General features: G+C 44.3%; 1 protein-coding gene across 2 annotated transcripts; it reads right to left on the minus strand.

The window, feature by feature from the left end:
- On the minus strand, window positions 1-27,809 carry SF3B3 (splicing factor 3b subunit 3). Of its 2 annotated transcripts, none has more exons than XM_075576590.1 (26): window positions 27,697-27,809; window positions 26,319-26,464; window positions 25,094-25,420; window positions 24,261-24,433; window positions 23,399-23,540; window positions 22,233-22,345; window positions 20,831-20,968; window positions 20,045-20,148; window positions 19,494-19,659; window positions 18,680-18,775; window positions 17,837-17,909; window positions 14,434-14,585; window positions 12,602-12,757; window positions 12,215-12,370; window positions 11,620-11,763; window positions 10,694-10,816; window positions 9,763-9,917; window positions 8,032-8,206; window positions 6,532-6,737; window positions 5,877-6,033; window positions 5,596-5,721; window positions 3,436-3,648; window positions 2,214-2,312; window positions 1,987-2,130; window positions 1,368-1,472; window positions 1-979 (listed from the first exon to the last, which is right to left on the minus strand). In XM_075576590.1, exons 2-26 carry the CDS (start codon window positions 26,386-26,388, stop codon window positions 839-841), a joined length of 3,654 nt encoding a protein of 1,217 aa, XP_075432705.1. In that variant the 5' UTR covers window positions 26,389-26,464; window positions 27,697-27,809; the 3' UTR covers window positions 1-838. The 2 variants fall into 2 exon arrangements, with proteins under 2 accessions (XP_075432705.1, XP_075432704.1); XM_075576589.1 differs by lacking the exon at window positions 27,697-27,809 and adding an exon at window positions 27,425-27,623.
- Between the last annotated feature and the right edge of the window lie 12 nt (window positions 27,810-27,821).

Raw genomic sequence — 27,821 nt, forward strand, 5'->3', positions numbered from 1 at the left:
TAATAATTAAAAAAAAATCTTTAATTGGTGTTTAGTCACCGGATTCTGACAGAATTATCAATCTGCAAATATTATGCCAAGATACAGACTAAACCCTTTTCAAAACAAAAGTTATTATACAAAACCATATTTACAAGTAATGGGGCGGGGGAATAAAACATGAAAACGTACTGGGGAAAGAGCAGCCTGTCACAAGGAGCTGACCTCTAACTGCACATAGGGCAAAGCCCTTCAACAAGTGCCAGCCAATACTCGTCCTCAAGGGCCACCAACAGGTCAGGTTCAGGTTATCCCTGCGTCAGCACAGGTGGCTCAGTCATAATGACCGAGCCACCTGTGCTGAAGCGGGGATATCCTGAAAACCAGACCTGTTGGTGACCCTTGAGGACTGGAGTTGCCCGCCCCTGCTCTAATCGTTTTTACAAATCTTTTTAAGTCAGAGCCCTGATCCTTTGGGAATAACGCTCCGCAGTTTGGGACACCGGATATCAAACCCATGGAATTCATTTTTGCTGCTCACATGTCCATTTGTAGAAGTCCCAGGCTCTTCTTTAAAAAGGATCCTTAATTATTGCCCCCTTTATCCACTCGTCATTCAGCACCTCGTGTCACTATTCCTTAAACCCCTTGCTTTCACTCACTCCCGACAGAGAGCACGGTGATCAGCATTGTATACTGGGGCTACAAAAGAATAAGGCACGAGAGGGGGGTAGAGGCGGTAACCCCTTCAGTGTGCCGATTCTGTAAAACTACAGCGATTACATGTAGCACAATAGCCAAACACGGGTGTTGAAAGGGACACTACAGGGTCCATGAATCCATATTTACAGCCTCTGGACTAGAAGGCATAGCGTGTACGGATGTCTTCGAGCTTCTTGGAGACCTCAGGGGGCGTCCTGTCTAGCTCCTCTGCCACGCTTTTCTGTTTGGTTGGCTCCATGGAATTAAACTGCTCACACAGATCTCCGTCTATCACATTCTGAGGAATTAAAAGGGGGAGATGTAAGCGATGAGTGAAGCAGGAAGGACGGCTGTTTCGGGGCCAATAGACAGCAGAAATGAACCAGCAACATAAAGAAGCCATTGCACATAGGAGTAGTGTGTGAAAATAAACACAGCCAAGAGCGACCTATTTCTACACAACACGGCCATCTTTACGCCTCCCGTCACTTCCCCAAATAGATATAGGCGATCAAGGAGCCAGGGCCACAATGTACAGAGCCCTCAGGCCAACGGTTTCAGCCTCTCACTAAGGGCCAACCTACACGTTTCCAAGTTCCACTTATTATACAGGTCATTAAACCCCTCATGTGGAGAAGTGCAGAGTATTATACGACGAGCGAGTAATCCCCGTGCATGTTACACACCTTGACAGGGAAGTAGTATGAGCGGAAGCTGAGGTGGTCTCGGCCGCAGATAGGGGGGTGCTCTGATCGCAGATGCATCTCCACATGCTGGAAGAAGTCATGATCCTGAGGCCAGGGAAGAGCATTGGGGGAAAAAAAAAAGAAAAAAAAAGTTAATTTTACATGAAACTTTATCAAGATCACGGCTTTACTCCACAAAGGCAGTGGGACGTATGGCCAAAGTCCATCTCCCAAGACCCATCCAATTAGTCCCTTCCAGTTGTGAAGCCTGTACAAAGAGGGTTATTACACAGAGAGGGCCGAACATGGCACAATTGTAGTTTAATGAGTAACCCTTAAAAAGGGAGAGCGCATCATTACACACCATGGAATGTATACCAACTGGGTTTAGGATTGACAAAAAACCCTAAAATAAACTGGATGTCTCTAAAAATGCTGGACACAGGAGAGTTGACCTAAGTGCCCACAACTATTTCGCAGGTTGACCGTAACAAAAGCTGTATATCGCCGGGAGTGGTCTTACTATTCCTCAGCGGCAGACAAGAAAGCATCTAGAACACATTTAGCTGGAGGGAAGAATCTGTGGGAGACCGAGGACAACCGATAACCAAGTTTTTACCTCATGCGATGTAAAAGGAACAAGGATCCCAATGCCTCCCGATAGGGTTGTGTACACCAGGGATTCTGATCCCCCAGGGATTAAGGTAGTTTTCTGTAGCGACAGCACCGTCTCACCCACATGATAATTCATTATCACCTCAGCCTGCAGGAAGCAAATCAGCATCAGTTACCGAGAACACGGACATCTAGATATAAACCTCTTCTGCCTTACGTAAAGACCGTTACCTTCTGGGAAGCCCCATTGAGCAATCCTCTGTCCCACAAAGCCTTGTTACCAGTAGGATCTTCATCAACATCATCGTTAATGTTTTGGGGTAATCGAACCTGCAGAAAGAGGTCAGTAAGTGAGGACAGTGAAGGCCTTTCTGAGCGTGCTGCTGCCTGCATTCCATTTACCCCCAGCATTACTACACAGCTGCACCCCCCGTGGGGAGCATATTATCCACAGGAAAACCAAGGACCAGAATGCACTAGAACGGGAAGCAGATTGTGCAAAAAACAGACCACGGCATGCATGAGCGGGGAAGAATTCAGAAGAAAAGTAGAACAGCATAATATTGGTATAAAAGAACAAGGAAATGGTTAAACTTCCTCAATAGCACTCATTAAAACCAATAAAAAAAAGTGTTTCATGTAGAAGACAGGAGAGGCTTGCATGCTTCTCACCGCACCGTTTGAACTATACTGCCGTGTCATGTCTGCAGTCTGGTGGGATCTCAGGTCTCGGGAGTCTCCGTTTCAGCAACCCCGGGAGACTCTGCAGACAGCAGAGATCCCGCGAGACGAGACTCCAGATGCCACGAGGTACAAAAAGGTATAGTTGGAACGGGTCAGCGTCGGTGCAGTTTGAAAAAAAATACAGGACATCACCCGTCTACATTAAACGCTTTCTTATAGTTGTAATGTGAGTGTCATGGAATATGTATAACCATTTCCTTGTTATATTAAAACAATATTAGGCCATGTCCTAATTTGCTTTGAGCCAACATATAAATATGAAGGACGGAGGCCCTTGAGAGCAAGATCCTACCAAAATACCATTGCATACATGGCTACACATATGCAATATACCAAGACATTTGTTTGTAAGGGAATCATTACTATTTTTTTTATTTTAGTTAATCTCTTAATTTTGCACCATTTTTGCTCCTCTTTCTTTTCTGTGTTCTGGATGTATTTTTGGGACTCCCTTTGACTTTTACACAATACTTTTTGTGGTGAAATGTACATTTACCTTACGGCTGCATGGAAAGCATTAGAGATTTGTGCTAGACATCTTATTCACACATTGCATTACAATAGCATTGAATCACTTTTTGGGGGGGTTTACTTAGGGCTTTGTTTTATGCTATTTTCCATGTTCTCTTATGCAATAGCAGCAATAGCTTTGTCACCCGCAGCTCTGTTGTATAATATAGCATACACACTGTACATAACTGGAACTCACCACACAGATGTTACCAAACTTGTCTGCCCCAGCCACTGTATCGTAGTCAAGCACGCAGGAGGTGGTGACCCAGCGGGGGTGCGTGTCGTCAGCGAATATGATGAGCTGGTTCTCGTTGCGCTTGTAGCGCACCCATATGAAACTCTCCTGCACATCAGATACGACCACACGCTGGCCGATGGTCTGGATGCCCACAATGAAGTTGGCAAGGTGCTGAGTGTGACAAGAGGGGGCGTGAGATGCTGCTACATGTGGTGCAGGAGGAGTCACATTTAACGGTCAACAGCAGCAGAATTTAGAGGTGGACAATATACCAATATCACAATAATAAACCGTGATCTTGCAAGGTATTATCGCAATACATTCAGTTGTTTTAAGGCAATTAGGGAGATGTAGCTTAGGGTAGGTCGTCCAATGTAAAAGGGACCCTTTATAGTAACCCCCCCACAATAACAGCAGCAAACTCCTTTCCCCGAGGATAGGTTTACCCGTTCCCTCAATCTCGGATGTTCAATGATGGGCGGAAGGCAGTAATATACATTCCCCCCCCCCCCCCCCCAAAATTTTTTTTAATATAACATTTTATTGCAATGGAAAGGTGTTTTAACTAAATACCTAATACATTTTTGTAATATTTGAGTGTATTGGTCTACTTAACAGATGTATTATAAATCACGATAACAGTACATTTCTTTTCTTTAACTTAAGTTTTTTTCCAACAGTTGTGAGGGGGGGAGGGGGGGAACAGAAATAAAGAGGAGGGGTAATGGGTGAGAGGGGGGGGGGGAGGAATGGTAACTTGGATAGCACAGGGATTCTCATTGGAGGATATTGGACTGATCTATGGGTGGTCCTGCGTGTTAAGAGATTCATAGATCAGCCACGGCTGCCAAACCCTTTGAAACTTTGAACAGGAGTCTCTTTGAATCCCTGTAAGTCTCTCCATTTTGAGAGACTACCAAATTCTAGTTCTTATCTGATTAAGAACCGGCAGGCTTGGACTCATCCACGCTTCTGCTATATCCCAGCGCGTTGCTGTCATTATAGGACTTCAGTTTATTCTGGTATCTATCCAGGTTCTCCAGGGCTTTATTTAGGAGACCATGGGTCGAAAGGGAGGTTGAAGCCTAAAACTCTGAGTCAGCCTGAGCCTCTCTCCAAAGCTCTGACACCCTGGGGTACAGCCACCACATATGAATGAACGGGTCGTTTTGGCCGCAGCCTTTAGGTCAGAGAGGACGTGCCTGGATACATCCTAGCCAGCCTCACCGGGGTTAAATACCATCTATATAAAACTTTATAGGCATTTTCCTCACTCTGTGTATAAATAGAGCGTGGCTGCAGCTTCAAATATTTCCCATGTTTTTGGCTCCAGAGTTTGGCCTAAATCCTTTTCCCAGTGTGCTATGAAGGAGAATGATTTTTCCAGGGAAGGGAGAAAGATTGAGTCACAGTAAATTTCTTAATATTGTTGTGAGATTTTTTTTTTTGTTTTGTTACTGCCCAACACCCTAGTACAATTACACAAAATCTTAGGAAATAATTTGTCCCCTTAGTATAGAACAGTTTAATCTTCCAGAGACGTGTTACAACTCTGAACGAAAGACTACAGTTCATTAATTAGAATGATAATTGAAAAAAACCTCATTTCACATATATATATATTTTTAAACAAATTAAATTGGTGGGGCGGGGGGGACTTGCAATCTTTATGCAATGTCTTTTGGCGAAATGGGCGTTAACTCAAGTCAATAGAAGGCAATGCCCATTCGGGTGTGTTAACCAGTCATAAAATGTTTGTTTTGTTCATTGTTTGTGAATTGATTAGGATGTCAATTAGCGAAACTAATTAACTTTAAAAGCGGATTACCATGAATTCAGTAGACAGGAAAAATAAGAGACAGGAAAAGGAAGAATACGTCGTCACAGAGCTAAATTATTTTAAGGGTGCTAGAATATTCCCAAGGAAGCCAATTACAGGTTCGTTGCTAAAGGTTTGATTTTTGACCTGTTATAAAAGGGACTGCCCCTCGTTCAGATCTGCGAATCGGATTGAGTCTTCCTCTACTGTCTCATTAATACTTCTCTATCCTCACTGCTATACAATGCCTATGTGCTTCATTTAACCTAGGAAATAAAGAACATCGTAACCCCACACACCTTATTTTCACATTTTCTCAGGAGCTTTTTCTTTCCAAGGTCGTACACACGGAGCAACTTCCCTACCCCGATCAAAATCCGGCCCTGGAAAGGTGCAATAGCAGCTGGCACCTCTTCAACGGGTGTCTAAATGGAGAGAAGAGACTGCTTAGACACGGCCACAACTATACATGTAACCCCTGTGTAGGAAGTGCTCTAATCAAACTTTACAGCCTATAGGAAAAGGTTTTCTAATGTTTAACTTTGCCCAATCACCCAAACTCCTGTCTGTACCCACTCACCTTGTGCAAGAACTCCAGCTTCTCTCCATTGTTCACCAACTTGTAAGTGTATATTAAACCGCCAGCGACAGAGCGTGGGTTTAGGATAAGGTCTTTAGCCACGCCCACCAGGACGTACCAATCATCTCCAGTGTTACTGAAACGGCACACAGCCACGCTGCAAGGGAGGGGCACAACAGATTAACACACAGGTGTAACCCGCAGTTAGCAGCCAGGCATCTTTAAGTCTTTTGGTGCCACGTTTTGCAGGCTAACCAGCAGAGAAGTAAAGCAACAGTACCATTAATCAGATAAGTGGAGGTAAAAACTTTGCAGCGGACACTGGATACTTATCAAAGAAATTAGACTTGAAAAAATGTCCCTGAGTAAGTCACCAAAAGGAAAAAAAAAACAGCATTGCACAACCCGTGCTAATTTTGTTTTGATGGTTCTATTTTTTTTTATTTTTAAACCTCCACTTTGTTACATTTGGTCTCCGTCATTTAATGTAGCGAGTGCCCAGAGAATCCATCTCTGATCCCACTTAGGAAGCGGCACACTTCTGCTGTGAAACAGCCGGGGATTTTGACGGAGCTACAGAACCTCCTGCATCAAAATGTCACTTTTTTGGTTGATTTTCTGATTGAAAAGAGTTTTGGTCTTGCTGCCAACTCACCTGAAAGCGGCCTCGTTCTGTTCCAGCTGTACCAGGTCCAGGGTGGTTCCTTGGATGGGGTTCATGACACGGATGACAGATGCCCACTGTCCATTGCCGGCCTTGGGAGCTCCAAAGATTGACTCCGGCAGGTTCTCGTTCAGGAAGGCGGCAGCCATCTCTGCTGCTAGCTCCCTCTCATCCTCTCCTGCAGCCTCTACCATTTCCTGCAAGGGGGAGGGGGGAGAGAAAGCATTTACACAGATTCCTAAATGCTGCACATACCTGCTCTACAGCACGTAAGCACCGCTAGAAGTCTCGAGGGGAAAGAAACATGGTTTTGATAAAGCACAGCTTACCGGCATTAGCCAAAAGCTGCACAGCTATCCAATTACTGCCTGGGAGGAACCACAAAAAGGTGCCAGGATTTGCTTATGGCCAATAAACCTTCTTCTTACAGAAAAAAACATATATTACTTTGCTTTAATTCATCTTTTGTCAAACCCTCTGGGCACTGAATGAGCTAATGGCAACAAGAGACTGCTTGATAAGATACAAATACCCCTGACATCTCTTTTTGCTTACATTTTGCCATGCACATTTACTGCAAGCAGCTCAGTATGAGAAGAATATTATGCCAATAAATAGCCTTAAAAGTATGAAATCCCAAATAACTTCTTGTTTAGAAGAGGTCTCTGCTTTTTAATGTCCTATTTTAGCAATTTTCAACTACCTACACCGTTTAAAAAATAAATAAATAAGTTTGGGTTTCTGGGAACAAAATCCGCCTATCGGATGCAAAAACATGCGCAGGACATCTTGAAACGGCTTTTTTGTACACACTAGATGCAGCATAATGTATTTTTATACATGTTCTGGAGAGGATTTCATGAAGGAAGAAATTACGGCGGCTGACAGTAAAATGTCACTACAGAACCTATTTTGTGACTTCATGGAACTTCAGGGCTCCACAAACAGACCCGGGTGGGGGGGGGGGGGTTGTAAGAGCGGCAAGTTCAACCTATGATAAATTTAGACAGATACTGTATCCTATATCCCTACTTACAGTACATTAATCCAGAGGAAGGCAAACAAAAAAACCCCAGTGACATCTAATTAATTCTCGTAGGTGAAAAATAAATTCCTTCCTGACTCCAAATATTGGCAATCAGATTTCTCCCTGGATCAGCATCCTTACCAGGTTTACTTATTTGGTATATCCCTGTATACCTTTCCTAAAAGATGTCCAACTGTTTTTTTTTTTTTTTTTTTAACATATCTATTGTATCTGCCATCACAGGGTAATGAATCCCACATTGTAACTGCCCTTACTGTAAAGAACCATTTCCTTTGTTGCTGGTGAAATCTCCTTTTCTCCAACCTTAAGGGATGACCCTGTGTGCTTTGTACTGCACCTGGGATGAATAGTTCTTTTGAAAGCTTCTTCCTCTACTGTTCAGATCTATCCCAGGGCATTTAACTACACGCCATCCACCATCTCACTTGGGTGTGCTTCCATACCTCTGCCATTTGCTGCTTGCGTTGGGCCTTGGTGGCCTCCGTGTAAGCGTTATGATCGGTCTCGATAATAATCAAGTTGTTGCTCTCAGGGTGGATGACGAACTTGCGCGGGGTGTACTGAAGCGGGAAAGCCACCTGGTTAAACACGGCACCCAACTTCTCCAAAGCCAAGATCCTGCCAGGAGAAAAATAAAAAAATCACCATCTGATCTTATATCATGCAAACCAAGCAGCAGCCGCAGCTCAGGCAAAGTGAAACCGAAGAAACTGATAAAATACAGGGATACGGGTATGGAAAACAAACCTGGGAAGAAGTTAATCCTATTACAAATCAAAGTCAGCACAACCTGTTGCCCTTGCAACACATACATACACCAGTAGCATAAGGCTGAGATTATAGTAGGCAGGCGACTGAGCGCATGGCGTTGCGCGCGCCTATCGCTCGAGTGATCCCTGCACTGAGGTCTGAGGCGATGAGGGAGGCGTCACCAGGCTGGTGCGCCCTCATTGGTTGAACCACTCCCGTAACGCGAAAACAAATGAATTTGTTGCTTGAAAATTCTGCTGTGCGGTCGGTCTGCATTGCGCCTGTGCACACTATGGCCGCCCTCATTGATTTCCACAAATTTGTTCTCGTGGCGCGCGCACCTTCGCAGTTACTATAAACGCAGCCTAAGCCTGGATAACAAGACTGTAAATGTAGTGAGTTGAAATGGTCAGATTGCTCCATTCCTAATATTTTCTTAGCAGTGATTTAGATGGAAATAGTGTTTTGGCTGGTGGTAAATGCCACGTGACGTGCTTGGGTGTGTGGGAGGCTGGTGGTAAATGCCACGTGATGTGCTTGGGTGTGTGAGAGGCTGGTGGTAAATACCACGTGACGTGCTTGGGTGTGTGAGAGGCTGGTGGTAAATGCCACGTGACGTGCTTGGGTGTGTGGGAGGCTGGTGGTAAATGCCACGTGACGTGCTTGGGTGTGTGGGAGGCTGGTGGTAAATGGCACGTGACGTGCTTGGGTGTGTGGGAGGCTGGTGGTAAATGGCACGTGACGTGCTTGGGTGTGTGGGAGGCTGGTGGTAAATGGCACGTGACGTGCTTGGGTGTGTGGGAGGCTGGTGGTAAATGGCACGTGACGTGCTTGGGTGTGTGAGAGGCTGGTGGTAAATGGCACGTGACGTGCTTGGGTGTGTGGGAGGCTGGTGGTAAATGCCACGTGACGTGCTTGGGTGTGTGGGAGGCTGGTGGTAAATGCCACGTGACGTGCTTGGGTGTGTGGGAGGCTGGTGGTAAATGCCACGTGACGTGCTTGGGTGTGTGGGAGGCTGGTGGTAAATGCCACGTGATGTGCTTGGGTGTGTGGGAGGCTGGTGGTAAATGCCACGTGACGTGCTTGGGTGTGTGGGAGGCTGGTGGTAAATGCCACGTGACGTGCTTGGGTGTGTGGGAGGCTGGTGGTAAATGCCACGTGACGTGCTTGGGTGTGTGGGAGGCCACACGGACCAAAATGGCTTAAATAAAATAGATTTAAATATCTAAAAATAGTAAAAGGCATTTGATGATGTTGCGGCTTCCTAGATTATTAGAAATATTCAGGCCCAAAACGTGGATGTTTGAGCTTTCCTTTATATACTTTACACCAACAGCCTTTTGTTGCAGTTTTATATGCCATATTGTGGCCACGTAGTGCCGGACATCCAGTGCTCGGTGCATACTGTAAGTCTCACCACTTACCTCAGAGTGTTTGTGGAAATCGCTACAATGCCCTCAGGACACTGCTCAGACGCAAAGCCGGACGCGTACTCCAGCGTCTCGTATGAGAGAGGTGTCAGATGGAAACGAGACTGATAGGAATAGCTGAGCCAGGAGCGGCTGGACATGGCCAGCACCTGTAGAACACAAAGATAGATTGTAAGCTCTTCGGGGCAGGGACTCCTCCTAAATGTTACTTTTATGTCTGAAGCACGTCTGCCCATTACGTGTTATTTGTACTATTTGTTATTTATATGATTATGTCACGTGTATTACTGCTTAATCTCGCTATATAAATAAAAATATACATACATACTGTACTGTAGATAAAAGGATCAGTACATGGGACAATAGTGATAGCTTTGCAGACAATAGGAGTATTTACCCCAGTTAAGAGGGGTATTTATGAGAGCACAAAAAGTATGTTGTAGATATTACACCTTTTTTTTTTTTTAAACCCAGTAGTGAAATGTGGACCAAAAGCACAGTGGGAAACAAAGTTCATAGGCTGTGAGGTCTTTATATGCCCATGCAACTAATGAACCATAAGTCAGCCTGTTCCTCCCGGCCATGTGATACGGATGCAAACAGAAAAAGGACCTGCACGTTTAGGATTTCCCTTGCTCCGTCAGAGTGAAATGTGACAAAGTCAACGAGACTACATATTTGCGGAGTCACCTTAACAGATGGCCCTATATACATTGTGTACCCAAATAGGGGGTGAAACACTGGACCTGCTTTCTGCATTATTTTATTTAACATATCACAGAGTTTGTGCTGCTTTCTTTACATTTAGCAAACATCTACTAGGAGGTAAAAGCGACACCAGGGAAATGGACTTCGTGCTCACACACACACAGACACACACAGACACACACACAGACCATTTCCCAGAATCCCAATATGTACTTACAGCTTCCTGACCCTGCATTCTGACCCGGAAGAGCTTGACAGGACGTGATCCCAGGTATCGGGTTCTGGTATCAGACAAGTCACCGGTGACTGGGTCCAACACCGTTCTCAGCAACACTCCGTTCTATGGGTTTAATTACGTGTGTTATTGTGGTCAATTAGATACGTGGGTTATTTATGCCAATTAAAACACCCGCCACTTCCAAAAAGCAATGCATGTGTTTTGTACATTTTCCGCCACTTTAAACATGCTCAGTGCTTTATCTCTCACGGCATTTTCTTGTGAAATTGTACAATTGGTTTAGAGAAACGTTGATGCACATTTCAAGTTCTCTTTAAAGAGGGTATTTGATTATTATTATTATTATTATAACAAGCGAACTCCTGGAATGTTCTCTTTAGATATGTATAAGCCTAGAAGCCCATAGTTATGCAGAACACCTGGTATTTGTTGCTCTTAACAGTATTCGGCTTATGGATGTAAGTGTAAAGATTCATACGACAAACAAATCTTAAGTGCATAACTGACTGCATCCTTAAAAGAACCATTTGTCTTTCTTCTGAATATGACACTATCCTGATGTTCTTAAGCGTTGCCAAATATTGTGAAACTAATTACTGGAACCTTTGGCTGTCGTTTCCACCCTGCCCCCTCCCCCAATGTATTTAAAAGACACTGGCAGAACATCCTTTGGCCAAGAAAACCACTTTTGCCTAATCATTTTCCATTGTGGGTTGCTACTTTAATTCCTATGGAGACATGCATTTCTATGGACTAGGCCAGAAATGGGCAGCTCCACTCCTGAAGTGCCACAAACAAGTCAGGTTTTCAGGTTTTCAGCCTGACCAGTTGGTGCCCTTGAGGACTGGAGTTGCCTAGGCTCTTACAGATAGCATATTGTGTCTTCAGTTCACGAGTCTGCTCACCTGGAGTCCTATGTTGAGGTACAGGAAGCCGATAGAGCCGCGCTCACCCAACTCATCTTGTCTCTCTGCGCCGCCCATCTCCACGATACACAGGGCCTCTGGCTGCGCAGGCAGGGCCTGCATGCTGAGCGGCTGCAGACAGTCCTGGGGGTAGAGAGTAACCACGTGATTCACCAGGACAGGCAGGAGTCGCTCGTGAACATCCCTGACAAGGCTATTCCAGCACTAACTCATTCCCTGCCTTCATCATCAGTTTCACAGCATTTGAAAATGTATGCCGATCTTTTCATACATATATTCACATTCAAACATAAAGAAACACACTGAAATGACTGTGCAACGGGAGCTTGGCACACGTATATGTACTGTACACAGCTGTAAACTCGCTTTTCTATAGTATACACACATGCCAAGCCCTCCTTCCATAGTGTGTACAGCATGGATAGAGTAAGACACAAATGCCTAACGCTACATCCAATGTGACAAAATACATACATGAGCTTGCTGGGATAGTGTGTGGATTAGTATGGATAGAATGGGTGCAAGTGGTGGTAACAAGGACAGACGTACATCACCACAGTTCTTCAGAACTTACCGAGGGGTCCAGGGAGATGATGCGGACGGTGTTATCTACAAGCCCAACAGCCAGGAAACGCGAGCGCTGCTCTCCAGGAGGCACGTTAGCCAGACTCATACACACAACGTCGGCGGACATTTCCTTCCGCTCGGTGTACTCGTTCAGCTGCCCCGACTGTATTAAGAAACACAATGCACAATGGTCAAGGAAAAATCGGTTTAAGAACCATTTATTTTACAAAGGATAGTAGCCCCCGCCCCCCAAACGGTTTATCAATGTGATATTTCAGGGTGCCATTTTCTGCAGGTAAGTTCTGCCAGGCATTGCAGACCACTTCTTATCACTAAAGGAATTCATTACATTGTTAGTGCAAGTGCAAACTGTAAATCTCAATACGTCACTTACTGGATCCATCTCAAAGTACACCAACTCGCCCCCCGTCAAAGCGATCACCACCTGCCGCTGGTTCACTGCACACTTCACAATGATCTTTTTGCCCGGGGTTTTCCACTCGTTTACTCTTTTGTCTGCACGGATGTGCCTGATGCCGTCCGGGTAGACCTGACAAAAAATAAAAGATAATGTATGCAGTTCATTGTGCCGCACAACACTGCCTCCTCCCTGCCGAATAGGAAACCTCCCCCAGTCGTGCTGTCACAACCTGCACAATACACACTGAACTTTGCACACTAAAACAGGGTTGGGAGATTTAAAAATAAAAAACAAAAAATCAAGGCAACAATCAATTGTCAAAACAGGTCAAATCCCGCTTGTGAGCACATTCACGTCTGTCAGGACTGCAACCCGGCTCTTCCCCATTATCTCTTAAAATGCGACAGTAAAACGTTTAAGGCAGAACACAAGGTGGTCGTTACATCCTCCAACTCACCGCAGGGTTGACCAGTAACAACAAATTCCACGATAGCGATATTAATACATTTATCGCGATACGTATTTGTTCAAAGAACAAAAAATCAGAGAATATTCTGGTAAATCTAGAGAAAATGAGAATCCTTTAAACGCATTTCATTAGGTAATTTAAAATGTGTATGCATGAAATGTTTTTAAACTTATTTATTGTGCAATATATTAACTAAAAAACACCAAGAAGCCTTTATTCCTCCCAAGTACACCACTATCATTACTACAAAGTGAAGGGTAGGGGCGGAAGGGGTCAACACAATGCAAGTGATTAACCCTTTTAGCACCAGAGGGTGTGCATTACTGCTCTGCAATGCCCTTCTGTCTGGTAGTGGAAGTGTTAAGACAGATTGGTTTGAGGGCGACTTTAAGAGAGGAGATGGGACAAAAGTAGCTTCAAGAAAGGGGAGCGGGGCAGGCAAGTAAAGGGTTAAGAGTTCCACGAGGAGGCGGCCTGACCTAGTCCATGTGCTGTGATTTCTTAGTTACGGGTCGGCGCCTCGCTCCTCCCACGCACAGAAGCGCAGGCCAGGCGAGGGAGACCGCTCCACACGACAGCGTCAAAGCTGTAGTACAGATCCCAGAAGCAGGCATGAAATAATACCGTGGTAATAAAGTGAGTTTTTATTATTGCGGTATTACTATGGTACCTGCATATTGCCCATCTCTAACTCTGTGTCCAATAGCACGCAAGACAGGAAAGATCCGGTGGAGAAAACATTTGAGGACCCACGGCTGCCGCATTGCCCTTCCTCTGGGCATACTAAAAAGGAAGCAACGCTAATAGGGGGCAGAAATGTGACCGCCCCAAAAAAGGACTGTGCCTGGACAGTTAATGTGTGCCTGCAGCAGGTGGCAGACAGGGAAGTGCTTTCCTAAAGTACATAAATCTCTTTCCAGAATCTCTCCCTTCACCACCCCGATAAATAACCAACAACCACTTCCAATGCTTAATTTTGATTGTAAACCTTGTACTAAGACATGCAATTCACAGTGCAAACCAATATGCTGCAAGCTCTTCTATGCACGAAGATTTCAACCTTAAATATTAACCCATCGTTATTCTCCCCCCCAAATCAAACAGCTGGTTCGGCAATGACCAATCCAAACTTCTCCACTGGCAGGGGCGTGCAAGGTATTGAAGCCAGCTCGGAAAGGAAAAAGGTTACTTTCAAACAATCACTGCATCTGCAATTCTGCATCTTTGCTCCATGCTCAAATCTCACATTGTTGGCAAAAATAAAATGTACATTTTGCAGTCTCTCATTCTCCGCGAGGGCTGCCGAGTACGGGAGAGCAGCATAGATGGGACATACCTGCACTAAGGCATCTTCGCCCAGTAAGGAGCAGGATAGGGTGGGGGTGGTCCCAAGAAAACCAGAGTCCGTCACTTCCTCCACAGTCTCACCGATGGAGAGGACCAGCGTAGCGTTCACGAAGGACACGATGATGTAAGCATCATACTCATCTGCAAGAGGGAACAGCACAAAGGAGAACCAGTCAGAGCTGTGGCTACAGGAAACTCAAAATGAACACAACAAATTTAGAAGGGGAAAGCTAGACTTGGACGTCCTGCCAACCTTTACTGCTGAAGCCGCAATAATTAAATGGCAGTCTAGTTCTGATCATTGGGGACCTACTTCAAAGCGCACCAGCATGAAATAAGCGGTATATTTATACACCGGCTTCTGGAGATAAGACTGGTGTTTTGTAAACAGATTCTTTACACAGCGGCATGAAGACAAATGCATAGACTGCAAATGATTGGATAATTCCATAGTGTCACAGTGGTCTATAGTAGTACACCCACATAGTCCATACAGATTGGTACTGTACATAGCCTTGTGCACATACACATTGTGCAAGATCAGTTGTCCCTTTACTGCTATAAAAATGTTTTTGCTAATTAGGCAGATGTCAGTGTAGCCCGTCATCTGCCAAATTACCAAAAACATTGGTATAGCAGTAAAGGGACAACTGATCTTGCACAATGTGTATGTGCACAAGGCTATGTACAGTACCAATCTGTATGGACTTCGCCGACTATGTGGGGGTACTACTATAGACCACTGCGACAGCAAATGTGTTTATAGTAGTCAACCTATGGAAACCTCCAAGTGCCACACAGGCAGTCTGACCTGTTTGTCACTGGACGTTGTGAAATCCAACCGTACGAGATGGACCTGGTATGCAGAAGCGAAAGAATCGGAAGCACCAGAATGGCAAACCGAAACTTTCCACAACTGCACAGAAATTAAACTCTTAGCGGATAGAGATTAAAAAAATAAAAAAAATAAATCAAGACGTGAACTGGGCTGAGAGCTCTAAAAAACATTCACCCTTCCACCTTAAAGCCCCATTCATGGTTTGCAAGGAATACCAACAGTCAGTCTTCTTTCAAAGGAATATACTTTCACTTTGTCTCAGAAGGAAAGTTATTTATGCATCTCAGATGTAGGGCTGCAAGACGTGCTCCGAACTACACAATTGCAAATATCAACTCTTTACTTCAGCATTATGATGAAAATACTTGGGGTTTATGCACTGCACGGTTTTAAAAGTGTAAAAAAATAAAATAAAACAACAATGAACCGCTTTGGTGACCAAAATCAATGGGCCCCCACTAACTTTGTACAAAAAAAAAAAAAAAAAACTAAAATAAATAAAAACAAAAACACAAGTGACATTCACAATGACACACCCAACTAAAACAGCTACTTCTGGACAATAAGTAAAACTTACCGTCTCACAAGGACAATTTGAACACTTACAAATTTGAGTTAAGGTTACAGCTTATAATCTTTGCAATCTATTTTATAGTCCCTATGATTTTATGAGACTAGGGTTGGGGGGGAGGGGGGAAATGAATGCACAAGATACAGTATAAATTATTATGGGTTATTCTAGTTGTGCTTCACTAGCTTTAATTGCCAGTATACATGGCCTTGGAAAACAAATTAGGGTGACCAAGATAATATCAAGAGAAATATTCCCACCAACGTGGGATTAGTGCAGTGCGAGGAGCCCTGAAGACAGGTTTATTACTCAGCTCTGACACTTCAACCATCAGCTGCCTATCGCCCTTGGAGCCCTTACACACCTAAGAGGGTAGTGATGGTTCATTCAACTTTTGGTAACCAATCTCAAACATGAAATTATACATTGGTGCAGCTCCAGGTGACTTCTAAAAGCTCAGGGCTCACATTACTGATCATGTACATTTATCAGCAGCCTAGAAGTTAAGCTTAAGAAGCCAAGACTGACTTATCAAATGGGCTTTTGCATATTTGGCAGCCATGTGTCTATGCCCTGTTCACAAGTTGCCAACAGACTGATACATTGCAACTGGAGTTTAAGGGCTCAGCTTCAGAGAGGAAAGGGGAAATCCTGCATTGTGGACGTCAGCAGAGAGGAGGCTCAAATACACACCTGCGTGTGTGGAGGGGGGTTTTAATCAGCACCTCCTCCACCACCAGCCACCTGTGGAAGAAAAAGAAAGGCTTGGTATTGGGAGCGAGCATCACCAAGTACCAGCCAGAGTTAGTATGAGCGGTCACAGGATGACGTAAGATGAAATGAAAAGGCTTTGGAGGACCAGGGTCACCGTCAAAGAATGAGAACCAAAACGCCAGCAGCCCCCAACCATTTACTGCTCCCCAATGCAGACATCTAGGGCGCAGCTGAGAAGGAAGGCATGGAGAATTAACTGGTCCAGTTTCTCAGAGTTCAGTATTTAACATGACCAGATGTCCGAGTCTCACCTATTCCTGATTTAAAGATCCAATTAAAATTGATGCAAATCTAAAATGGTTACATTGTATATTAAGTTTGCAGAAAGATGCCCCCAGCAGAGCAAAATAACAGGGTTGGAGGGACAGGTGTGAAGATGCTGGGATGGAAAGGGTCTCTTGGGGGACTGACACTATGTTCTTGTTGATTTGCAGGTTATGATACTTTCGCGAACCAACACTTCATATTAAATGGCAGTCTACAGGGCTTTCGACACCTCGTAGGTTCCCTCAAGTGTAATGTTAATGTAATGCGCTGGAAAAAGGCCAAATGTTGTTCCCCTAAAAAGTATCAACCCAAAACAGTTACATTTCTCCAGGACCACTGCCTTTCTGTTAAACACAAAATCGGTCTACTGGTAATTAACCAGGTGGAAGGTAAAGATATTAAGAGATAACGAGGGAGAGACTGGACCCAAGGGCAGCACAATACAGGCCCATCCAGCGGTAAAGAAATTAGGAGTTCTCACCTCTCCTCCCTCAATGAAAATGACAACTGCAAATGCCAAAATCTAAGGGATAGGAAACTTGGCCATTTATAATCCCCATCATACGGTTTTATGAATTTTGCTGCATTTGACAATGGCATAATTTAGTGTGATGTGTGTCAGATGACCACTTTGCGTTGCCTGCAATACATTACAGAAAGGGTTTTTAGATTGGTTGGTCTCATGTTAAGGATCATACTGGAGAAACCAAAGTTCACAAATGTTGGAAGACACGAACATTTAAGATATAAATAAAAATGTATGTAAGTCTACGAAAAATGTACTTTGGCCCCAAAGTTCTCTTAACTGAACTGAGAAAAAGGATCTATGCCAATTGACCAACAATGCACAGCTTCATTGAAGTGTCTCAAAAAGAGTTCCCATCCCTTAATGCCAAGAAACTCCCCCTACTATCCTAGCAGCTTCCATTATAGACCATATACCTTCAATGTGCCTCCTCACAGTCCATACAGCATTGGGGTTACCGGGCAGCTCTGAGACAGCCATTTCAGACACCTAGCATGGGACAAGAAAATGTAGAGCACAGAAACACAAGTTAGTGGTGTTAAACGTCTGAAGGACAGCGGAAACCCGACAACCTTTTTACTGCCAGAGACCACCCGATTGCTCTGTGAATGTTATAAGGGCGCACAAATGGTTAAAACTGTTAAGATTTTGCCGAACCCCTTAAAAATGGATTATGGCTTTGGGTAATGCAAGCCCCCTACCCTTGTATAAAATGAAAATGTGGAGTAGGTAGGATAAAAACCATGTGATATAAATGCAGCTCAGAGACATATGGTCTTCTCCAGGTTGTGTGTCAGAGAAGAGACATGAAAACTCATCATGTTGTGCTGAAGAGATCAAATAGAAAAAACCCTCAAAGCAGCTCTTTGCCAATAGGGAGTCCTAAAGCTCAGGAGGTAAAGAAGCATCTAGGTATGTGACACTGCTACACCATTTGCTTGAGAAAGCAAGAGCACAGCTTTGCTTACTGAAACAGCTTTTCACGACAATAGAATTCTAATATGTAGTTCAGTGTTTTTCAACAAGGGTTATGATGAACCCTTGGGTACCCCGGGCATCCCAAAAAGGTTCCCTGCAATTTTCTGGTAAATTGATAAATCGTACCAAATACAGAAGAACTTACAATGCATCTGATCACAGAATTGCTATTAGAGAGGGTTGGGTGTTCCTCAGAATTGCACTTGGGGTTCCTTAACCAACAAAAAAAATGGGTTGGAAACCAGAGCATAGGAAAAGGTAACATAAAATCAGTGACTCACTTCAAGTCCATGTCTCAAGACTCTCAGAGAGGAGCGCGGTCCACGTCCACAAGCCACGTAGAGCTGGGGGGTGTCCTCGTTGGCCAAATCGGCAATCTAAAAGGAGGAAAGAGTGTTGTCATGGCAAAGTACAGAGATCAGTGAACAAATAATCCCATGGAAGCAGCCTGCAGCCAGTCAGATGTTAGAGAGCTCTCTCCAATTTAAATGTCAGAGAAGAGACATGAAAACTTCATCACTCTGGGCACAGCGCAGGAGGGCGAAACGGGCTCCTAAAGCACGTGCTCTCCTTATCTGCAGGATAAGCGAAGCGCAATAATCCATTTACAAGACAGTGCTGGGACCGCGGGTTGCAGAAAGATAGCGTGGCATAGCCTGCCAAAGATGCTTCAGTTATAATTACTACGACGGAGTTATAACCCTTTTCATGCCCCTTTCATTACCCCTAAAAGTTATTGCGTGAAGTGGCAGAAGGAACAGACACGATGTCCACTCTTAATAATCATGCACAAAGAAAGGTTACATTTTTCAGACAGCCTCAATAATTTTGCACAGGTAAAGTTAGAATAATTTTACAGCCTGTTCACTCTGAGCCGACATTGACACTTTGCTGCCGAAAGCTCAGCGCGCATGAAATTAATTATGTGGCATTGGGATACAAATATTTATTGTGCTTTAAAGGAGACATAGGGCCATATTTACTACGCAGGGCACCCCGGGGCCCATGCACTTTTAGTGTCTTCAAGCATAGCACTGCTTATTAAATATAGAGCATAATCCCTAGCACGTGACTCAGCCCTGGAAGACCGCATACCTGGCAGCACATAATGGGGGAGAGACTGTCCTGCTCATCAACCAGCACCAGATTCTTCAGTGGACGTGGCTGGAAGAAGAAGGTGTCTCCCTCCTCCAGGGGCATGGCAGAGGAGAACTCTGGCTCCTCATCATCATCACCCAGGTGAGCAATCTGATACAGGTAACTGGGGGGGGAGGGGGGGTAAGAAATGCATGTCAGTACTCGGGTATGGGGAGGGACTTGATATATAGTATGTTGATAGTAGATCAGATGTCTTGAACTTGTTGCATTAAGCAATTGAGAATGTCAGTGTAACCAGAACATGGACAAAGATTGTGCAGAAATGGAAAGTTATAGCAAACAATGTTGCTTTCAAATCGTTGACACTCCAAGGTGATTTAAATCCACACAATATCCAAGTTAATTCGCAAATTAGTTTAAACTACTTCTAACACGATCTACTGCCATTTACCTGCATAACCAACAGATTATCAGATGCAAATGTGTTTAAAAATTAAATTTAAAAAAAAAAATGGATTGCAATGCAAGTAAACACATTTGGCACTTACTGGTTTCCGAACTCAGAGGCCACGAAAAGGAAGCCGGTTTTCAGTACGCTCATCGCTGCTGCCACTGGAACGGTGTCAAAATATTTCAGGCGGATCTCTGTCACCTGAGAGAAGTGTAGTGCCAGTCAGTAATACAGAATATCCTCTACCTATTTACCTAATCATGGCTCTAGCCTTGTGCTACACATGATCTCCATAAGACTATTTCCACCTCTCTCTGATGTTATTTTGCATTTTGCAGATAAAAATAAGCGCCATTCTCCGACGAAAAACTAATACACCCAATGCAATTTACTTCTGAGGAGTCTGTGCTTATTTCACATGCAACAGACCGCAGGACATTACAAACCGCCCATACTAGGAATCTTGGCAGATTAGTACATTTTTAATTTCCAGCATAAGCTTTGAAGAGATAAGCTTAACCATTGCCAGGAAGGCCAGGTGCTCAGCTGTGTGTTGTGGGCCCTTCTGGCAGCAAAGGGTTAAATCTCCCACTGCAAAGGGCAGTAATGTATTTTGCTGCATTAGCCCACACAGTTGGCTTTTTAGAGGACTCTGTATGAGTGACCCAGTCACTACTTCAGGGTGCCAGAGAAAGCACTTTAACATAGAAATACACACTTTGGGAGCCCTGGAGAACATTGATTGACCTACCGCTTGCTAATAAAACAAATCTCTTAACCACCCCATTTCTAGTGTTGAGTCTCATTTGCCAGAGCACTTATAAGCATCAGAACACCAGGCTGAGAGCAGCCAGATTCATACATGTGCAGCAGGGCTCCTTACCATGTCCTCATCTGTTTCTAGCGTGATCTTGAAGATGTCGCCCTGCTCCGTCTGAGCCAGGAAGAAGAACATGGACTTGGTTTTGTGTGTGGCTGAGCAGACAAACACCATGCCTCGCTCAGGGTCATCCAGGTCATTCTATTCAGGAAGGGGGGGGGGGGGGGGAAAGGTCAGCCAGCTTTTACAAACTAGAATGTTTTATGGTTTAACGTTCTACAAACAAACATCTGCATAACTTTAAATATTTTTAAATCGCACCAGCTGCACTGCAAGTAAAACATGGTAGTGCCACACAGAAAGATTGGGCCTAACCTGTAGGACATATACAGATAAGTGTTGTCTGCCACACAACTTCACAACACAGGTGGCCAATTGTGTAATTAAAAAAAAAATTCCTTAATATCGACAGAGGGGAGCAGTTAAGCCGTAAACGGAAGGATTTACGATAAAACAAAAATACCCAAGTAGCCAATGAAGTCCCATGTACAGTTGTGTTAGGATACTTCATAGAATAACGAAAATATTTTAATTGATTCAAATTGTGTTTGTCAACATATTTGGCAAAGTTCTTTTGATGCCTTTTAGACATATACTGAGGAAAAAGGAGAGAGATCCAGCGCTACACGGATTTCAAAATAATGAATTTATTGTGCCACACGACGTTTCAACCAACAGGTCTTTTTCAAGTGACCTTGTAGCGTGTAGCGCTGGATCTCTCTCCTTTTTCCTCAGTGTACTTTGGAAATTCCTGGCAGGTACTTCCTTGAACCAGCAGCACCGGTAAACTGTATGTATTTGTTTATATATTGTGGTGTGCAGCCTTAACCCCCCTTTACATTTTAGACATATACAGCATTCAACAAATATGGGAAAAACAATATTGATTTTAGTGTTTCACATGTGAAAATGTATACAGTATTTTGGGGGGATACAAAGCAGGTGTGCAGACATTGCCAATCCCCAATATATTATTATCTGTGCTGTGTCCACCCGACAGTCAAAAAACTAAAATCCATGCAGCCAATCAGAGAAATAGTTTCCTCTCCACGGTCTGTGTCAGAGAAGAGACATGGAAGCTCATCACATTGTGCTGCAGATTCATAACTTTCAGGGCAGATTAATTAAACAGCAGAAGCTCCATGGAGGGGGGGAGAGGGTGGGGAGGGAAAGAGTAATTTCAAACAAAGATATACTGGGAGAAATCAAACACGACACCCACTAGATTCTGTATCTCCACATCAGCACGTCACCTTTTTTCTTCAAGGATGGGAAATAGTGAGGTGTAAGAGCAGGGGAAAACCTGTGCCCCTATCTTTCTGTAAACTGGTTTCAGAAGTCACTGTTCCTTATTGGTTCCAGTGATCCGCCCCAGGCAGTTGCAAAGGATTTGTGGGAAACTCACCCGCCTCCGAGGGATGGGACACCGAATATCTGGCTGGTCTCCAAAGTTCTTATACGTGATGTAGTTTTCAGAGCAGATAAGCACTCCGCTGGGGCCGTCTGATCCTCCGGGAACTAAGGCAGAAAAAGTACAAGAGAATGAACTTTGTCCTCAACGACACCTCTCCTTTTTATTTAGAAAAGATGTGGACCACGTTTGCATTCCAGTTCCCACGACCGACACACATTCTATCTGCCCTGCATTGTGTGACTGCACTTGAAACGGCTCGTTTTTTTTTTAAAGGTCTTTAGGGTGCGGTTTTAAATCCACGCAGCCAATCAGAGACATATTTTCCTCTCCATGGTTTGCATCAGAGAAGAGACATGGAAGCTCATCATGCTGTGCTGCAGGGATAAGAAACTGGCAGACCTAGCATCCCAAAAAGCGAATCCTCAAGGCGAATAGCAGACTGAAGTCTGAAAGAGGAGACCCCTGAGCAGTCCTGACTGGTACATGTACAAACAAACATATGTTCTATGCTGGAAAATTCCTGCTCATTAAGTTACATAGATGAGGTTGGGGAGCCATGTACATCACGTTCAACCTATTCTAAAATTAAAATGTAAGTCTCCTTACACTTCTATCCTGCATACAACAGAACATATGGTAGATATGGCTCCTCGTATACAGGCAGAGTGCAATCTCAGAGCCTGCATTCTAGTACTGTGAAGCTCCAATACACAGATCTACCACTAGGCCAGGACTCTTCAACTACTTCTCCCAAGGGGCCAGACCTGAAACCATTTAGGACCGGCTACAAGCTTATTGCAATATCATTTAACATAGAAAATCAATTATGTTTCATAATTTTGCACGTATTTGTAACACACACACACGAGTTTGGGTGTGCAAAACTGCACTAACCAAATAGTATGAAAAAAGCAGGACAGAGGCCAATGGCCACATCTAGGCCCACCAGCTGAAGAGCCCTGCACACAGGTTTGCCACTCAACCTCAATCCTGCATTGCATCACAAACCATTGCAAACGCTGTACACCACACACACAGGTCTGCTGCAGAACCTTAATACTATCTGGGATTGGTTACTACTTTGCCCGGAACAACAACGTTTCACCTGCCCCTCATTCCAAACTTGGACACCTTGCAACCACTCCTTCCAGTATTACCTGTGATCAAGAAGTTCCCATGCTCCTCCAAAGGTTCGCTATATTTCCGCACCACGTGATTAAGCCCAAGGTCAAGCTCGTAGAAAGTCAGGGTCTGCTGTGTGTTGGCTGCAGCTTCCCCAGTGGGGTCATTATCAGCTTCCTACAGACAGAAATAAAGCTATAAGCGACAACCAGCATGGCAGCAGATGCTGACCGTTTATAGACAACGCTCGAAAGTCTGTTCCTCAGGTCACCAACTCAAAATATAGAAAGAATAAAAATGCAACACAGAAACAAATCCATGCAGCTCAGAGTCATATTATCCTCTCCAGTGTGTTTGTCAGAGAAGAGACATGAAAACTCATCATTCGGTGCTGCATTGAGAAAAACCTTCCTAACCTAGCCTGGGAACAGGACAGGGCAGCCTAGGAACTTTTTCTACGTGTATTAGTCATCTCACAGAAGAATCATGTGTGTACATTAAACATTTACCCCCATAGTTATAAGCTATTAATGGTTGGAAGAATTGTTTTTTCAGCTGAGAAGCTACAATGACCATGATCCATTTCAAGTAGAACTAAGTATGGGAGCTACATACAATTTTACTGGCCCAGTAAAATCTGTTTGTTTTGCAAATGCATATTATGCACACAGAAGCATGGTGACCTTTTCCTTTACGGAGAGGTATTGAGTGAGTTAGCATTACCAATATAGGACATCAGATTCTGATGTCCTTAGCTATTTAATGTAATAGTTTTAACACTATCTGGCTTCACAACAATTAACAGATTCTGGGTTCTTGAAGACCTCTGTTAGAAAGGGACTGTTCCTGGCTGTCCCCAATAGCAGTGATGGGTTAGGGAAAGAAAGGTGGTCTCACCTCATAATCCATCTCCAGACAGGCAAACATTGGGTTCTCAAAACCAACATCCACCCCCACCACATGATACACTAAAGTGTTGGCCTTGTGCGCTTCCAGTGGGGAGGAGATGGTGAGGCGGGCAGCTGCGTCTCTGTTTAGGATGTATACCAGTTTCTGCTTCTCAATAGCACCTGTAAAAAATAAATAAAGACAGCTTTTAATCCCATGAAAATTAACATCCTGCAATTTGTAATAGGAGTAGCAACTCTTCTGATTGTAAGAAACTCCATGCCAGAGGAGAGAGACAATATAGATATAGCATATCTCTATTAGATCAACATCTATAAACACACACACACACACACACACACACACACACACACACACACACACACTTCAATGTAGTGTGCGAAATAACTATCTGGGCAGATCTCGAAGGCAAATTAACTTCAACCAAGCGAAATATACCACAAAGAATAGTTTATCAATACGTTGTAGTTCAAAGTTCTAGTCCTACTCCTCACTTTTGCTATTTACGTACAAGTTCACTTGAAGAAAAAATAAATAAAAATGGAGCTCTGCACACTAATTTCGCACCTATGAAAAACCAACGTTGGTTACCTAAAAAGGTATCAAAACCTACAACATCTGCATCTCTGTACATTAAAAGGTGGTAAAAGGGTACCGGGATGGGGTCGGGTACCCTAAATTAAAGCTGTGTGTGTGTGCACACGTTCTCCGAGCAAAATAAACGTAATATGGTTTCAGGAGAGTGGTCATGTTAACTTTCAAGGGAAGAATGAAACGCTCCTTTAATAATGTAAAATAGAAATCTCCAGAGAAGCACTTACTAATCATCACAGCTCTGCCTTTGGGGTCCACAGCGAGGAACTGGCCTGGCACGATCCTGCGGCAGCCGCTCTTCCCAAAGGTTTCCTGGTGGATCTTCTCGAACATGTTCTTGGAGGGGTGGTACTCCAGGATGATAATGCGGCCCGAGTCGCTGCCCACCACGATGTAATCCTTGGTGCCGCCAGTCAGGCGGAAGGCCATGAGGGATCGGATAACACCAAACACCTCCACCGTCAGTAGAGTGTGCACCTTACCAGTATTGGCATCAGGCCGAAGCAGCTCCACGCTTTTCCCTCGGGAAACCACAATCTCCTGTAGTTTGGTTCCTGTTCGACAAAATGCGAAGAATTAACTTAAGAATAAACAAGGAACCAAGTTCTAACCTTAGAGGAAGGCGATTCAAAAGGAATAACTTAATCTACAGGATTGCAGACCTGTCTCAGACATGCAAATGCACCACAAGTGGAATTTGTATTTGCTGTACAGCAGGGCCCCGGGCATACAGCGGGTTCCGTGCTAAGGGCCCGCCATATAGTGAAAATCACCGGAAAGTGGAACCAGCGATTTTCAGCTGTGAGCATGCGCAACTCGGCAATTTCCCCCTTGTGTGACCTCCGTTCGGCGTGCGCAACCTACGTTCTGCACATGCGCGTCAGCGGCAACAGACCGTTCTGCGCATGAGCGACCTATGAGGAGACATGGCGGCCCCCTTCTCGGTGCCTTGCTGTACACTGTATAATGAAAGGTGTCACTTTTTTAATGTCTTGTTATACCCACTGACCAGCTTCACATTGCATAGCCAGCCTCACACTAAAGAGACCCATAAAGTCTAAACTCTGAGTATGTTTATTGGCTTTGTGCATATAAACCCAGGCAGTGCTGAAAAGCTGTGAAATACGGCATGCATAACCTTATAGGGTCCCATGTTAAAATGGATCAGAATCAAAGAGTGACACAATGTGTGCTCATTTGCATGTCATTACCCAGAATCCCTGGCTGCAGTGGAAGCCAAGCGATAATGGGGAAAGACGGCATTGCCGACCTGTCTCAGACATGCAACTGCACCTACAACTGATATTTTTATTTTATTTAATATACAGTTTGCTGCTGCACAAGAGATTGTGAACTCTTGCCTAAGAGAACTTAATATCTTGCTTGGGGGTCAGAAAAGCCTTTGGAAATATTTGATCAGTACATATTCACACAACCCCTCGCCCCCTTTACCTGAGAAGTTGCCATGAATGGCAAAGCTGATGCCGGTGGCTCTCTGTAGAGTAATGTTGTAAAGAAACATGGTGGCAAGAAGGTCAGGTCAACAACCGCGTTGAATGTTTTTTTATCTTAAGTAAACCGAGGGGTGGTACAGGTAGCTGCATAAAAACACAAAACATGAAAACCATGAGCGAGAAAGCAAACCATCCAAAATTCAAAAGGAAGTCTCATCAACATATGTAACCTATTTTGTGGTTACAGGCGGTCCTCGGTTATCCAACAGAATCCGTTCTGGAAGTAGCGTCGGATAGTGAAACCGATGTAAAGTGAGTCCCATGTTAATCAGTGGCGGTGGGCGTAGGATAACGCATTCAGGCGTCAAAAAATGGCCCATAGGGTTGCATTGTAAAGCGTTGGATATGCCATTCGTTGTAAAGTGAAACGTTGGATAGCGAGGACTACCTGTATACAAATAAGTATACCAGGGGCAATTTCGCATCTTTATTGGAGGGGGGGTCCTATGCGCAAAAAATAAAAGATACTTACATTTTGTGCGTTTACATAAGGTAAACGCCATACTGCGAGTGAGTTATTTGGATGCTGCAGCGATTCCCAGGTTGGTTACCAGGGAAGAGCTGTAAAAGCACTTAATATGCAATAGAGGCGGACATTTTATGTTCATTGAACACCAACATGTCGTTTCTGAACAGTGTCTGGATAGCTTAGTGAAAATACTAATTTATAATATAAAAAAAAATAATGACATCAATAAACCGAGCCGGGCCAAGAATAACACAGCTGCACCCTTCCCCCCAGCAGGAGCCCATAACCAGATTGGAAGATCTCTTTGGAGCAGAGACCGCTTTCCTTCAGCTCAATGATATCTGCCATTTCTGTAGGTTATTGCCCTCCCTCCATATTGTGATTCACTAAGGAATATGTTGGCGCCAAATAAAATATCCCCAATGAATTATAACAAATTAATGCCTCTAATGGTTACCAGAGTAGTGGAAGGTAGCTTCCCTGTGACAAACAGCCCTCCCAGCCGCGGTAAGCACAGTAACGTACGGTGAGGCCTAACCTCACGAGCGGCGCGCCCCCGCCGCTACACAACATACCCTCCGCGGCAGGCGGGTCCTCCCGAAAATATGGGTCTATACCCGCTCCCTGGTGTTCGGTGGAGGGATTGGGGCCACTTCAAACCCGCAGCGCACGAGGATGGCGGGGATGATGAATGGATGGCGCCTCCTGGTCACTCGGCCGCCATTTCGCGCCGTTGTGTCCCACAAAACGTCTCGGAGGCGCAGGAGGGGGGCCTAAATGTCCTCGCGCCGCGTTAGCTGCCTTAACTATTCGCCTGTTTCCAATTGCAAGACACCAAACCACTCGCCTGTCTTTAGAGCATGTTCGTTGGTCACCTTGGTGATTCGCCCTTTACTGCAAAAGTGAAAAACTTAACCGGTACGAATTCCGTTTGGGGGAACAACTGCCTAAACCCACTGGCAACGCTAAGGG

This window comes from Ascaphus truei, chromosome 19 (assembly GCF_040206685.1).
Source record: "Ascaphus truei isolate aAscTru1 chromosome 19, aAscTru1.hap1, whole genome shotgun sequence".
Taxonomy (NCBI): Eukaryota; Metazoa; Chordata; class Amphibia; order Anura; family Ascaphidae; genus Ascaphus; species Ascaphus truei.